This window comes from Octodon degus, unplaced genomic scaffold (genome assembly GCF_000260255.1).
Source record: "Octodon degus isolate 3935 unplaced genomic scaffold, OctDeg1.0 scaffold00053, whole genome shotgun sequence".
Classification (NCBI taxonomy): Eukaryota; Metazoa; Chordata; class Mammalia; order Rodentia; family Octodontidae; genus Octodon; species Octodon degus.
In genome coordinates this window covers 3,905,872-3,919,269 of record NW_004524629.1, presented here as the reverse complement: position 1 = coordinate 3,919,269, position 13,398 = coordinate 3,905,872, and the positions used below count along the sequence as shown (strand labels likewise).

Genomic DNA, 13,398 nt, shown 5'->3' with positions numbered 1-13,398 from the left:
TCCAGAAGACAAGCTTATTGTTATTACCATACAACTTAGGCTGTTAAGCTTAACCTCACTATCTGTCTGCATATCAAACATCTTAGGCATAATAAGGAACAGGTATTTGGGACACTACTGAGTTACATGACGTTACAGTAAAAGTTCTCATATGTCCTGAGTCTTAATTAATAGTAGGACTACTATTCATGTCTTTTAAGTCCTTCCTCAACCCAGTAAGTTGTCTGTCCACAGCTGGAAAATGAAATTTTTCATTAACTTAGTGAAGAAAATATGACAGTGTGATGACCAGAAAGGCAAACAATGTGCTATGGAAACTAGGAGCCTTGACTTTGGAAAGCACTGCTCTTAGTACATATGATGAAGTGATAGAACACTAACGTGTACTTCGGTTTCCATAGTGCAGCTCCCTTTATATGAAAGCCAGCTTTTATCCTGCTTATCCCCAGTGCTTTTGTTTGGACTTGCTCACCCAGATCTCATATAAAAAGACCAGTAGAAGCTGGCTGCAAGTTTTCTTGCCAGAAGGTACCAGAATGTTAGTGTCCTTGTACCACTGCATAATGGATTGGATCGAGCTGTTTTTCCTCCATCCTGTATCATTTTATCAAGGGGCAGCTTTTCCTTTTGCACTTCTGTTTAATTATCTCTGCATCTGGGATTCATTTTCTACTTGGGCCAGGTAGGTTGGATGGTTCATTTTGCTCTTATGTCACAGAATACAGAAAACACAGAGAGGACTGCATGTGTGATCATACACCAGGTATATGTGTTTGTGGCTCATCATTCCTGCCACTGGTTATTGGTTGCTTGTCAATGAACATGGATAATAGAGTAACACTGACTGGAAATGGACATCATGTCTGCATTGATTCAAAGTGTGATGAGCTCACATTGAATGAGAAATGGATAAAAATGAATTCTGGGGAGAGATAGTTGTTGAGATGGCATAGGAAGTTCCCTAAATGTATACCTCTGTGCCAAATATAGATCCCAGGTTTTTTTTTTTTTTTTTGTCTCTTTAAGACAGGGTCTCACTATGTAGTACAGGCTGGCCTTGAACTCACTTTGTAGCCCATGCTGGCCTGGAACTTGCAATGATCCTCCTGCCTTAGCCTCCTGAGTATTGGGATTATAGGCATGTGTCACTATGCCCAGCATACCAGATATTCTTTTTTTTGTGGGAACCAGGGATTGAACTCAGGCCCTTGCGCTTGCCAGGCAAGTGCTTTTTCTACTGAGCCATCTCCTCTGCCCCAGATATTCTTGAGCAGACTTGATTTTATGGATTTTGATCATTTTCTTTTTTAAAAAAATTAATTAATTAATTAATCAATTAATTTTGTGTGTGTGTGTGTGTGTGTGTGTGTGTGGCCAGCTCAGCCCACCAGGGGGTGGGGCTGGCTGGCATGTGGTGCTGGGGGATTGAACCGTGGTCCCTGTGCTTTGCTAAGCTTGTTCTAAGTTGGTGCTTTAGACCACTGAGCCATCTCACCAGCCCGATCATTTTCAATATAATTAAATTTTATGTAGAGCAACAAGTATATGCAGCATTTATAATAAAATATAATTTTTAATTTAAAATGCTTTTGTATGATTTTTCTTCTCCCTTCTTTCCCTCCCTTTCTCCTTCTCTGTCTCTGTCTCTGTAGTGTCTCTTTTTTTCTTTCTTTCCTCTTTCAATTTTTTTTTGGCAGTGCTAAGGGATTGAATCAGGGCCTTTGCACTGAACTATATCTCCAGCCATGCTCTTCTTTGTAGTACTGGGCTCTGGAACTTGGAGTCTTTAGTTCTGAGCAGCATTCCCAGAACTTTCTTTTTTTTCCTATTTTGAGACAAGTCCTGCTAGCTTGCTAAATTGCCCAGGGTGGGCTCATACTTGGGGTTCTTCTAACTCAGCCTGCCATAGTGCTGGGCTTACAGGCATGAATCACCACAGCCAGCTTTTTGTATGATTTGTTTGGAAAAATAAGTCAAAACAAATTCTGATAAATTTGCTATATCTCAATTTGGGGTTTGATTTGGGTTGGCACTATAGATTTGTTCACTTGAATATTAGGGGTTTTTTATGTCAAACAAACTCCTTACATTAGAAACAGTTTCTATTTTAAAAGTTTTAGTGAAAATCCATATGTCCACATGTCACTTCATAATAATTTGCTAATTTGGGGAACTATGATTTTAATATATCAGAGCTTCTTAAAATCTGGCTGTATCTAACAATCATGACTGCTGAGCTTATATGGTTTGCAGGTTGACCTCTGGTTGGTGGCCCTTACTTTTACTTTGGGAGGTGGGGATGGGGGACGGCTATAAAGAAGTTTCCTGTTGAAAAAGAATCACAAAGCAATAAAGTAAAAAATAGGAGTTAAATCCTATGGATTTACCATAGGATTAAGACAGCTCACTTAGGAATTCTAACTCCCTCATTCACTGAATGTCCTTGTGTATGTGACTAAACCCTCTCTGAGGTGCCCTTTCCTTACCTATAAAATGGAAATAATACTTGTCTTGTTGGGTTACTTTAAAGGTTAAATATTTTTATAAGGGATTATTATGTGTAAAATGAAATGAAATAAAGTTGAAAATCCCCAATAAATTATATATCCTACATTGTATCCATGTGTAGATACCTCAGTGTTTATAAATTGCTCATGAGAGTTGCTTCTGGGTGGGAGGGATGTGTCTGGCTTCTACTTCTGCTGTATGAGCAGTAACTGTTCCCTTTATTTTCCCTTAGTAAGTAAAGCTGTGGGGAGAAGTCATCTCAAGCTTGGGATAAAGAAAAGACTAGGAACAGTCCAGTGTTTTTATACACCTGGGGTCTCTTCCAGTCTCCCCAAGAAAGGAATTCCTGCCAGTATGTACCCAGCACCAGGCCACACAGCCATAATGTACATTGAGTGCAGAGTTTTGTGGTTCTGAGTTGATAGAAAAAAAAGAGGCTTTTTGACTCATCTTTTTGTCTCTGACCAGTCCCTGTCTTATACTTTTGCTGTCCCCTTTATTCAGTTTTACTAATTTGGAATGCATATATTTAAATACACCCTTTGTGTACTATAGAAAGAATCGATATGACATACTCCCCACCCTGCCAGCCTTTTTAGTTCCTCATGTATTTGGTTTCTGAGGAAGGTATGTCCCACAAACCATTTTTTTTATGTTTACATAATTTAAAACAACAGTGCCTTTCTTCTCTGGCTGCTTGAGGATCAGCCATTATTATAGATAACACAGTCACTATTTTGGCCAGAAAGTTCACGACCAACTGACAACTACAGTAGAAATGAATAGTGATTGATATCTTTTATTCTTTACTTAAGGAGTGCTCTCATATTAAGAGAGAAATTTGGAGAAAACTAGTCAAAATATAGAAAACCACACTAGGTGTTAGTTTGTATTTGCAGTTAGACACTGTTTGTTGGTGATAAGATAATTGGTGTGATTTAGGATTCTTTGGGCTACACAAAAATGAACTAAGTCTTGACTTGCAAGACATGGTAGCTATGAGAAGAAAGACCTCAAGAAAATAGCAGAAGGAATGAGAACAGGATGAAGTCAGGAGGACTGAGAAGACCAAGTTTAGTGGTAACAAAGGAATCAAGATTCTTCAGTCATTAGATCTGCAATGACTATGTAGATTTTTCACAAGAGGATTAATAAAACTAAAAATAAAAAACAAACTCACAGGCAAGGGTATGACTCAGTTGCAGAATGTTTGCCTGTCACATCAAAAGCTCTGGGTTCTATCCCCACACCTAGAAAAAAAACCCAAAACACAAACATACAAAAGTATACACATATATAGTGCATGAACTCATAAGCTCTAACATGCAGCAGTGAGGGTGAAGAGTAGACATAGTTTTATTGTTGAGTTTTCAAAGATTTATTCAAGGGTGGCATTAAATCTCTCTGTCTGGGACTCTCTGAGGCCCTTCAAGACAGGATAAACCCTGTGGAGAGGACCCACATTGAGAAAAGGAAGCTAGAGAGCTCCTCTAGGTCCTTCATGATAGATTCACACACCTTCTCAGTCAGACAAAACACAGGATATTTTAACGACATTCCTGCTAATGAACCCTCCAGTACTGCTAAGTACAGTGGTGTACCCCATTGGTGGGAGCCACTTGAAGGCTGGTAACCCAGTTTCCTACCAAGGCAGGGTTTGTTGCCTGAGGTGATTGTTTACAGAATGATCTTTCTTATGGTTTCTTTTCTTCAGAAGAGCAAAAGAAAGCCTTTGGTATCTGTCTTTGTTACTCTTCTCTCCTTGCTGGGACAAATACCCAACACTCAAAATGAGTGAAGGAAAGATTTATTTAGCTGCAGTTACTAGAGGTTTCAAGACACTGGAGGAGAGGCTGGGGAGCTACTGTGTCCAGGATGACCCTCTCACACCTCTGAGAAAGCACAGGCTAGCCAGTTTAATGGTTTGCACCTCTCTGGCCCCATCCCTCGGGCCCTGCCCTGGTCCTCTGGCCTTGCCCTCAAGCCACTTGTTGCTCCTCCAGCCACGTCTGCCCCATAACTTACATGAGGCTTTGTGGGGACAACGAGACACAAACCCTAACAGTACCTTAACAGAATGGCTCCTCTGCACATTACATGGACCCTGCCTCAGTAGGTTTTCCTGGACTGAATTCTGAGGTGGTTGGTGTGCCATACCATTCTAAGAGTCACCAGGTCTGTTTTCTTCCAGGTACCTTTTTCTCCTGGCTGGAGGTGGCGTGCTGGCCTTGGCAGCCATGGGTGTCTACGCTGTGCTTGTCTTCATCCCTGCAGCCTGTGCTGTGGTTCTGGTCTCCTCCCTTGGCCCACAGGATGTCCACAGGTGGACTTTCTTCTTTCAGATGAGCTGGCAGACCCTTTGTCACCTGGGTCTGCACTACACCGAGTACTATTTGCAAGAGCCTCCTTCCCCGAGGTAAAGCACCCTGCTCCTTTGGTTGTTCTGAGGTGCCTGGAGTTTGCTGGTACAGTGGGGAAGATTTTGAGCGCTGAGTTTGAATTCTAATTTTTCCACATTTGAAGAGTGTGGTCTTGAGCAAGTTATTCAGTATTTTTCAGACTTAATCTGTTTTTTGGGAAAAAAATATGGTATAACAACACTTGTCTTATAGCCAGGCATGGAAGTGCATGCACATAGTCCCTGCTATTCAGGAGGCTCTTGCAGGAGGATCACTTAGGTCCAGGGCCAAGACCATCCTGGGCAGTATGGTGAGACTCCATCTCAAAAAACAAAAAAATTAAGAAAGAAGAAAGAAAAGAGGGTCTAGGTACTAAGAGTCCAAAGCCCACAAAAAAAAGTGCCTAGAAAGGACAGCACCATGTGCTCCCCTCAGCATGGGCAGTTTAAACATCTAGCTAACAAATATAAATCCAGAGCTGTGCTGCCATCCCATGGTGGCAGCTACCATATAACTCTTATCTTCATTCAGTCATTTCATTGCCTAAGGGGGACAGTCACCCATTCAGAAAGAAATAACAAATAAGAGCTAATGATAGTCTAGAGAAGTGTTTTCTTGTGTTAGTGAGTCAGTCATTATTAGGAAAATAAATATCGTTCTGCTCCTGGGTTCTCATGTTCCTGGCTCTCTCTGATTATTAGGTGCATGGTCTGTGTCACTCAGAAGAGAGCCCGTTGCCACTTTAGGGGGTTCACAGCATTCTAACCTACCATGGGTCTCTTTTCTTTTCCTTTCCATCCCTACCACACCCAGAATTCTGTTGTTGTTACCCAAGTCTTCAGGCTTCTCTGAGGGAAAGGTAGAAAGGTAGGCAGCAGGTTGGCAGGTCACAGGAAATACTTAATGGTATGTGGTACAGCCTGGGCCTGATAAAGGCAGGTAGGGCAAGTTGAGCAGGATCTGGCTGGATGGGGCAGAAGGCTGTTCCAGACCTGAAGTGAGAATGTATGTCAGTCTACTGGAGTTACCCCAACAAAGCTCTGTGGGCTGGGCAGCTTAAATGACAATTTAATTTCTTCACAGTTCCCCAGGCTAGAAGTCTAAGGTAAAGGTGCTGGCAGGATTGATTTCTCCTGATGTTTCTCTCTTTGGCTGGTAAATGGTGGCTTCTCCAGGTCTTCCTTCTATGTATAACTGTGTCCTAATCTCTTCTTAGAAGGACATGAATTGTACTGAATTAAGGTCAACTCTTTGACCTCATTTTAAAAGTTCTCTCTCCAAATCAAGCCACACTCTGAGATACTAGGAATTAGGACTTCAGCATATGAATTTGGGGGAAGATAGGGTAGAATTAGCAGGGGTTGTTGGCACTTGGAGGCTGCCTTGATTTCAGTTAGGATAAATCAAGTGAGGGAGTCAGGTTCCTGAAATCTGTTTATCTGTCTGGCGCAGATGAACAGCTGTGGCTTTCTCTCCCCCGAGCAGCATTCTTGTTTCGAGAACGTGTCCTTGTAGCTTTCACCTGTTCTCCAGTCATCAGTCAGTGGGAGCTTCAATGGTGAAGCAGTAAGAATAAGATGATTGATGAGGGACTCAAACTGCTGCTTCAGCTTAGCACAAGTCTCAATCATGCAGTCTCGCAGTCACAGTCTGGTTTCTAGAGAAAAATCCTCTATTTCCTGTAGTCATTTCAGTATTTATTGTTTTGTTTCTGTGGCAAATTTCTCTCATGCTTCTAATCACAATCTTTATAACCCTTTTTTAAAGTATTCCTCATCTTTCTTTTATTTGTATCACTGATTAATGATAAACATTTTGCCATTTACCTTTTTTTTTTTGGATTCTAGGGAAGGGTGTACAGGGTGTTCAGGGTCTCATTACTAGATCAGGCTCATAGTGATCCACCTGTTTACAGCCTCCCAAGAGCTGGGATTACAGGCATATGCCACCGTGCCCTGTCTCAATTGCTGTTCAGCATGCCTCAGGGGTGGGGCCGGCACTGCAGGCCCGGGGAACAAACCCCTGACCCCTGTGCCTGCTTGCAGGTGCTTTAATCTGCTGAGCTGTTTGGCAGGCCTTATTTACCTTTTTTTTCCCCTAGTAGTGGGGATTGAAACCAAGACCTTCACACTGAGATATAATCTGTTATTATTTTTATTATCATTATTATTATTATTATTATTAGTACCAGGGATTGAACTCAGGACCTGCCATTGGGCTATCTCCCTAGCCTATTATTATTATTATTATTATTATTTTGAGACAGGGTCTTGCCAAATCACTAAATAGTCCATGCTGGGCTTTAACTTGCAATCTTCCTATCTCAGGCTTTCAGGACGCTTGGATTACAGATGTGTACCACCACACTGGCTTCATTTACCCTTTAATCCTGTCTGAAAGGTTTGATCCCTGGGCCTGCAGTGCTGGCCCCGCCCCTGAGGTCTGCTGAACAGCAATTTAGACTGAGCATGGTGGCGTGTGCCTGTAATTCCAGCTCTTGGGAGGCTGTAAACAGGCAGATCACTATGAGCCTGATCTAGTAATGAGACCCTGAACACCCTGTAGACCCTTCCCTAGAAGACAAAAAAAAAAAGGTAAATACCAAAATGTTTATCATTAATCAGTGATACAAATAAAAGAAAGATGAGGAATATTGTAGGAAAATATTGATGGTAAAATTTGAATTAAATAAATTTGAATTAATCCAAGAGTTTTTGTGGGACATGATTTGTTGTGAGATCACATATGGGAAAGATAATAAATACAAAATGCTTTCATATTAACAAAAACAATCTCTTTCAGGTTCTGCGTCACTCTTTCTTCCCTCATGCTTTTGACTCAGAGGGTCACATCCCTCTCTCTGGACATTTGTGAGGGAAAAGTGGAACCAGCCACAGGAGGCATCGGGAGCAGGCGCTGTGTGTCCGAGCATCTGCGTAAGGCTCTGCCCTATTGCAGCTACTTGCTCTTTTTCCCTGCTCTGCTGGGAGGCCCTCTGTGTTCCTTCCAGAGATTTCAGGCTCACGTTCAGGCATCCAGTTCTTTGTGTGGCTGCTCATTCTGGGCTCTGACCTGGAGAGGCCTGCAGATTCTTGGACTGGAGTGTTTAAAGGTGGTCCTCCGAGGTGTGGTGGGTGCAGGAGCAGGACTGACTGACTGCCAGCAGCTCGAGTGCATTTATGTCCTGTGTGCCACGGCTGGGCTCTTCAAACTCACCTACTACTCCCAGTGGATGCTGGATGACTGGCTCCTCCATGCAGCCGGCTTTGGGTCTGCGTGTGACCGCAGCACTGGTGAAGAGGGATACGTACCTGACGCAGACATCTGGACCCTGGAAACTGCCCACAGGCTGGCTTTGTTCACAAGAAAGTGGAACCAGAGCACAGCCCGGTGGCTGCGCCGGCTGGTGTTCCAGCAGTGCAGGCGCTGGCCGCTGCTGCAGACCTTTGCCTTCTCGGCCTGGTGGCATGGGCTCCACCCAGGACAAGTGTTTGGCTTCCTGTGCTGGGCCGTGATGGTAGAAGCTGATTATCTGATCCACGCCTTTGCCGACTCATCTCTCAGATCCTGGCCTCTGAAGCTGCTCTACAGAACCTTTAGCTGGGCCCACACACAGCTTATTGCTGCTTACATAATGCTGGCTGTGGAAGGCAGGAGCCTCTCTGCCCTCTGGTCCCTGTGTAATTCCTACAACAGTGTCTTTCCCATAGTATACTGTGTTCTGCTTTTTTTATTAGTGAAGAGAAAGCACAAAGTTAACTGACATCTTTCCTTGTCTTTCATCTTATCCACCCATGAAACAATTTAGAAAGTGAGAGATAATGCACTGATGTTGTGCATGTTTCAACTTTTCCATAATAAAATGTTTTGTATATTGGATGGATATACCTAATAACTTACCATAAAAAACTAACTTCAATAAGCCCCTCTGCTGCAACTGAGGATACAAAACAAGACCACAAGGTTTCTCCCCTTCAAGTTTATTTTTCTAGATGTGGGAGCAAAGTTTATGTAAAGTAATATATAAAAGTACAAGGGGGCTAGGGACACAGCCTGAGCACTTGCCCAGCATGAACAAGGCCCTGGGTTCCATCCCCAGCACTATTAAAAAAAAAATAAAGTATTGCAAGCCACATGGCAAATGGTATATTTGTATCTATATATTCTCCAAAAATTGTCCAGTTGGCCAACCTGATCCTGGAATGTGAACTTTAGCAATATGTATTAGTCAGTGTTTCATTACTATTTTGAAATATCTGAGGCAGGGTAACTCATGAAGAAAAAGAGATTTAGTTTAGCTCTTAAGCTTTTGAGGTTTGAAGTTCAAGACTGGGTAGCCCCCTTGTTTTGGCCCCCTGGTAAGGGCCTGATGGTGGATGACATCACATCAAGGCAGGAGTGCTTATGGGGATAATGGATCACATCTCAAACAGGAAGCCAGACAGTTGGTGGGGCCAGAATCCAGCTTTTGCAATGACTACTGTGGAGAGCTACCAAGAGATTACCTGTAAACTACCTTAATCTCTTGGGAGGGCACATAAGGACATGAATTGACATAAGAATCTTCCATAGGCTCTAACTCTGCAGGGCTCGATTACCTCCCAATCTCCCAATATCACCACCCAGGCCTTCAACCTATGGGCACACAGGGGACACTCAGACTATATCTAAGCCACAGCAAACACCAGACCCAAACTGCAATGATATCATCACTTTGGTCTCTTACCTCTTGGTTCCACTTTGGTCTACCCACCCATGGGTAGGGTTTAGGAACATTTTGACCTAATGTTAGAAATTCAAAAATTTGGTCTAAGATAGAAAAGGTTGACACCATTTCCAGAGGATAGATGAAAATCCACCTAAGACTTGATAACTACTTAAGTAATCATTTGTGGAGGACCACTTGAGCAGCTGTCCTTGAAAGAAGAGTGACTGTCTCCATTTTGACTAAGCCTGACCCTATTTCCTTGTATTGATATGTACAGAGCTGGCTAGGACTTCTGTTTATCCTTTCAATTGGCCTTAAGCAATGTATACTTGTCTAGCTAAGGTGCTGGTGATAGTCTTTGAAGGTGGCATGCATGTTTCCCTGGTAATCTACATCTGCTGCTCCTTAATGTGAGCCAGGTAGAGACAGGATGAAGAGCTAATGCTCCCAGCTTTGTGTTGCCAGCTGGGATCAAGCCTCGAGATAGAGGCTATGACTTCCTGAGGCTTGAAAGACTACATCAAAGCTGAAACACCAGACCCCCAAAACATCAGATACTATCTTATAGCATAAAGCAGATTACTTTCTCTGCATATCCTCTCTGCATATGGCAGAGGTAAATGTAGGCCACCCACCTAGCTCAGTTCACATTACTCACCTACTTCCCACAATTCTCAGTCATTCCTCCTCAAGCTACTCCTCCACTGAATAAAACCAGGTGAGGCCCTGGGTCAGCATCTTTGTTCCAGAAAGCCATCTTCATGGCTGGACTTAGGGTCTCTTGGCTCCTCGATAATTATAAATACGTTTTAGTGTCTTTACTTACTGTGGGTTGCACTGGGAATGGTAGATTGGAATTAACTTGGTGGGATTCCAATAACATATCTTTTGGATTACAAATATTAACTTCTTGGACTGAGACGAGAACCAGGAAGGGACTCCTACAATCGTTAAGTACAAAATGGATGCCACATGTAAAATAAAGTAAAAAGACAAAATACGGGATGCAAATGCTGTTCAACATAACTCTGAAGGTGGATCTCATTCCTTTTCTTTGGCACAGTCTAAAAAACTCCCTTTGTTCCTTCCTTGGGGACACAGCTCAGTGATAGAGTGCTTGCCTAGTGTGCTCAAAGCCCTGGCACCACAAAAACTAATACATAAATTATGGGGAAAAAACCCAATCCCCTGAAAGAGAAAGGTATCAGCCTGCCAAGTAATACTGAAGCAATGTCTTTTAACTAACAATTCACAGTACCGTCATATCTGTGGGCAGCTGTGCTATGATATAAATTTCTTTCTTTAAATCAACTTTAAGCCCATTTATTTTTTTAAGATTTCCCTCCTTATAAGCAATGGGAATTGATAAAATTGAGTTTGGTCTACTAGTTATATTTTATTCTAGTATTTGCTAAAAGAAACACCTACTTGTCCAAATGAAAAAAAAAAGTCTGTATACTACTTAAAATTATAGGGGCTGGGAAGATGGCTCAGTAGAATAAGTGCCTGCCTGGCAAGCACAAGGGCCTGAGTTCAATTCCCAGTTCTGCAAACAAAACAAAACAAAACAAAACAAAACAAAACAAAACAAAACAAAACACCAGAAAAAACTATGTGATTACATAGGGTGATATCTGTCCCACCAAAAAAAAGCATTATACAGGAGTTGGAGGGTATGGTCCAAAGCATGAGGCCTAGGGTTCAATCCCTAACCCAAACACACACACACACACACACACACACACACACACACACACACACATGCAGGTGTACACACACAATGCTACACAAGCATCCAACTTGTTGTATGTTTCAAATCTAGCCTTATTATCTTTTTCAAAATGTAAAATAGTGGCCAACAAGATAGCTCAGTAGATTAAGTGCCTGCTTAGGAAACTGCAGGGACCAGGTGCTGTGCTGCCCTCGCCCTTGGGTGTGCTGAGCCAGCCACCGAGTCTGGGTGTGGTGGCACATGCCTATAATCCCAGCACTGGGGAGGCTGAAAACAGGAGTACCACTATGAGTTCAAGCTGTTAGTAAGACCCTGTACCAAATACATTAAGAAAAGTAAAACAACAAAGAAGCTTTTAATCTTTTATTCTCAATCGTTGTCTTAGGAGGCAGGGCTGGCACAACACACCAGGGATCGAACCCCAGCCACTGTGCTCTGCTGAAGCAGGGACTTTAGTTCACTGAGCTATCTGGCTAGCCCAAAGTTTTTAAACTTAAAAGTTGACAAAGGTAATACTAAGCCCGAAGTTACAGATCATCTAGAAAGTGAGTAACTAACATCTAGACCCTGATCCCTGATCCTTGCACACAGAGCCTTGTGCCTTGCTCCACAAGCAGTGAAGGCCATGAGGGACAGAGACAGCATGATCTGTGGTGTTCTTAGCCAGCTGAGTTCCGTACCATCTCTTGCCAAACTTGAAAGCCCAGGGGAGACAAAGTGGATAAACAGGGTTTCATAGAGTGGGGAATAATCAAAGGGTTTTTTAAAAAAAATCTAAAAACATTACAAACATGCGGTTGAAATGATCATCCTTAGACTAGCTCAGAGAGACAATTATTAGGGTGATGGTGGTGTACATGGGAGGAGACTTAAAAGTTGCAGCATTATTTACTATAAAAATTATACAACATTTAGGGGGAGGCTGAAACAAATTATGATTGACTATCACAAAGCTATTAAAAATGAATTCCTCCCTGAATGCGGTGGTGCTTGCCTGTGATATCTGCACTCAAGAGGCTGAGGCAACAGGATCTCTTCAGGTTCAAGGCCAGCCTGGGCTATATGGCAACTTTGAGGTGAGCCTGAAGTGCATAGCAGGACCCTGTCTTAAAAACAAAAACAGGGGCCGGGGAGATGGCTCAGTGGAAAAAGCACTTCCCTGGCAAGCACAAGGGCCTGAGTTCAATCCCCAGTTCTGAAAAAAACAAAACAAAACAAAACAAAACAAACAAACAAACAAAAAAATCCCCAAAAAACCCAGGAAAAACAACAACAACGCCTTGAAAAGCTGTCTACATAGGTGTGCTCAGTTCATGAAAATCCTTCAAAGTGCTGTTGTTGGTGGCACACACCTGTGATTCCAGCATTCAGAGGTTGAAGAAGGAGGAGTACAAGCTTGAGCCCAGTAAGGGCAACTTAGTGACTTAGCAAGCCCCTGTCTGAAAATAAAAAAATAAAAGGAGATGAGACTCAATGAGAAAGCTCCATTCCCAGTACTGCAAAATAAAATCCTTTAAGTTGTATATTAATGTCTGTGAAGTCTGATATAAAAGTTATACTTCAAAAATTATAACTGAATACTTTTTTTTTTTTTTTTTGCTGAACTGGGGATTGAACTCAGGTCCTTGAGCTTGCCAGGGAAGCACTTATTCTACTGAGCCATCTCCCCAGCCCCTAACTGAATACTTTTAATGATTTAGGGAAATGTTAAAAATTTTAAGAAGGGGTTGGTTAATAAAACCTTTTAAAATGCATTCTGGCCTCTAGCTCCATCCTCCTGTTGATGACCAAAGGGAATTGGTACTTCTCTGATGGACGGTTGGGGGACTACCCTTTGTGCTCTTTTGATTTGCATCCTGTAGGAAGTACGTCACTTAGCTGAATAGTATAAAGAAAAATGTTTAGGGAACTGATCTAAGGGAAAATGCCAGAGCCAGAGATGTAGAGCCAAGAGCCATCTGTCTGCACAGCAGAGAACATGGGATCGAAGATGGCAATGGAAAAAAATGAATGTCTTCTTCCACCTCTCCCCTATCTTTCTTTCTTTCTTT

At 42.4% G+C, this 13,398-nt stretch overlaps 1 protein-coding gene across 1 annotated transcript; it reads left to right on the top strand.

Annotated features, from left to right (window-relative positions):
• The first annotated feature begins 563 nt into the window (after positions 1-563).
• On the top strand, positions 564-8,670 carry Mboat4 (membrane bound O-acyltransferase domain containing 4). Its single transcript, XM_004633344.1, has 3 exons — positions 564-682; positions 4,700-4,924; positions 7,710-8,670. Exons 1-3 carry the CDS (start codon positions 564-566, stop codon positions 8,668-8,670), a joined length of 1,305 nt encoding a protein of 434 aa, XP_004633401.1.
• Positions 8,671-13,398: the final 4,728 nt, after the last annotated feature.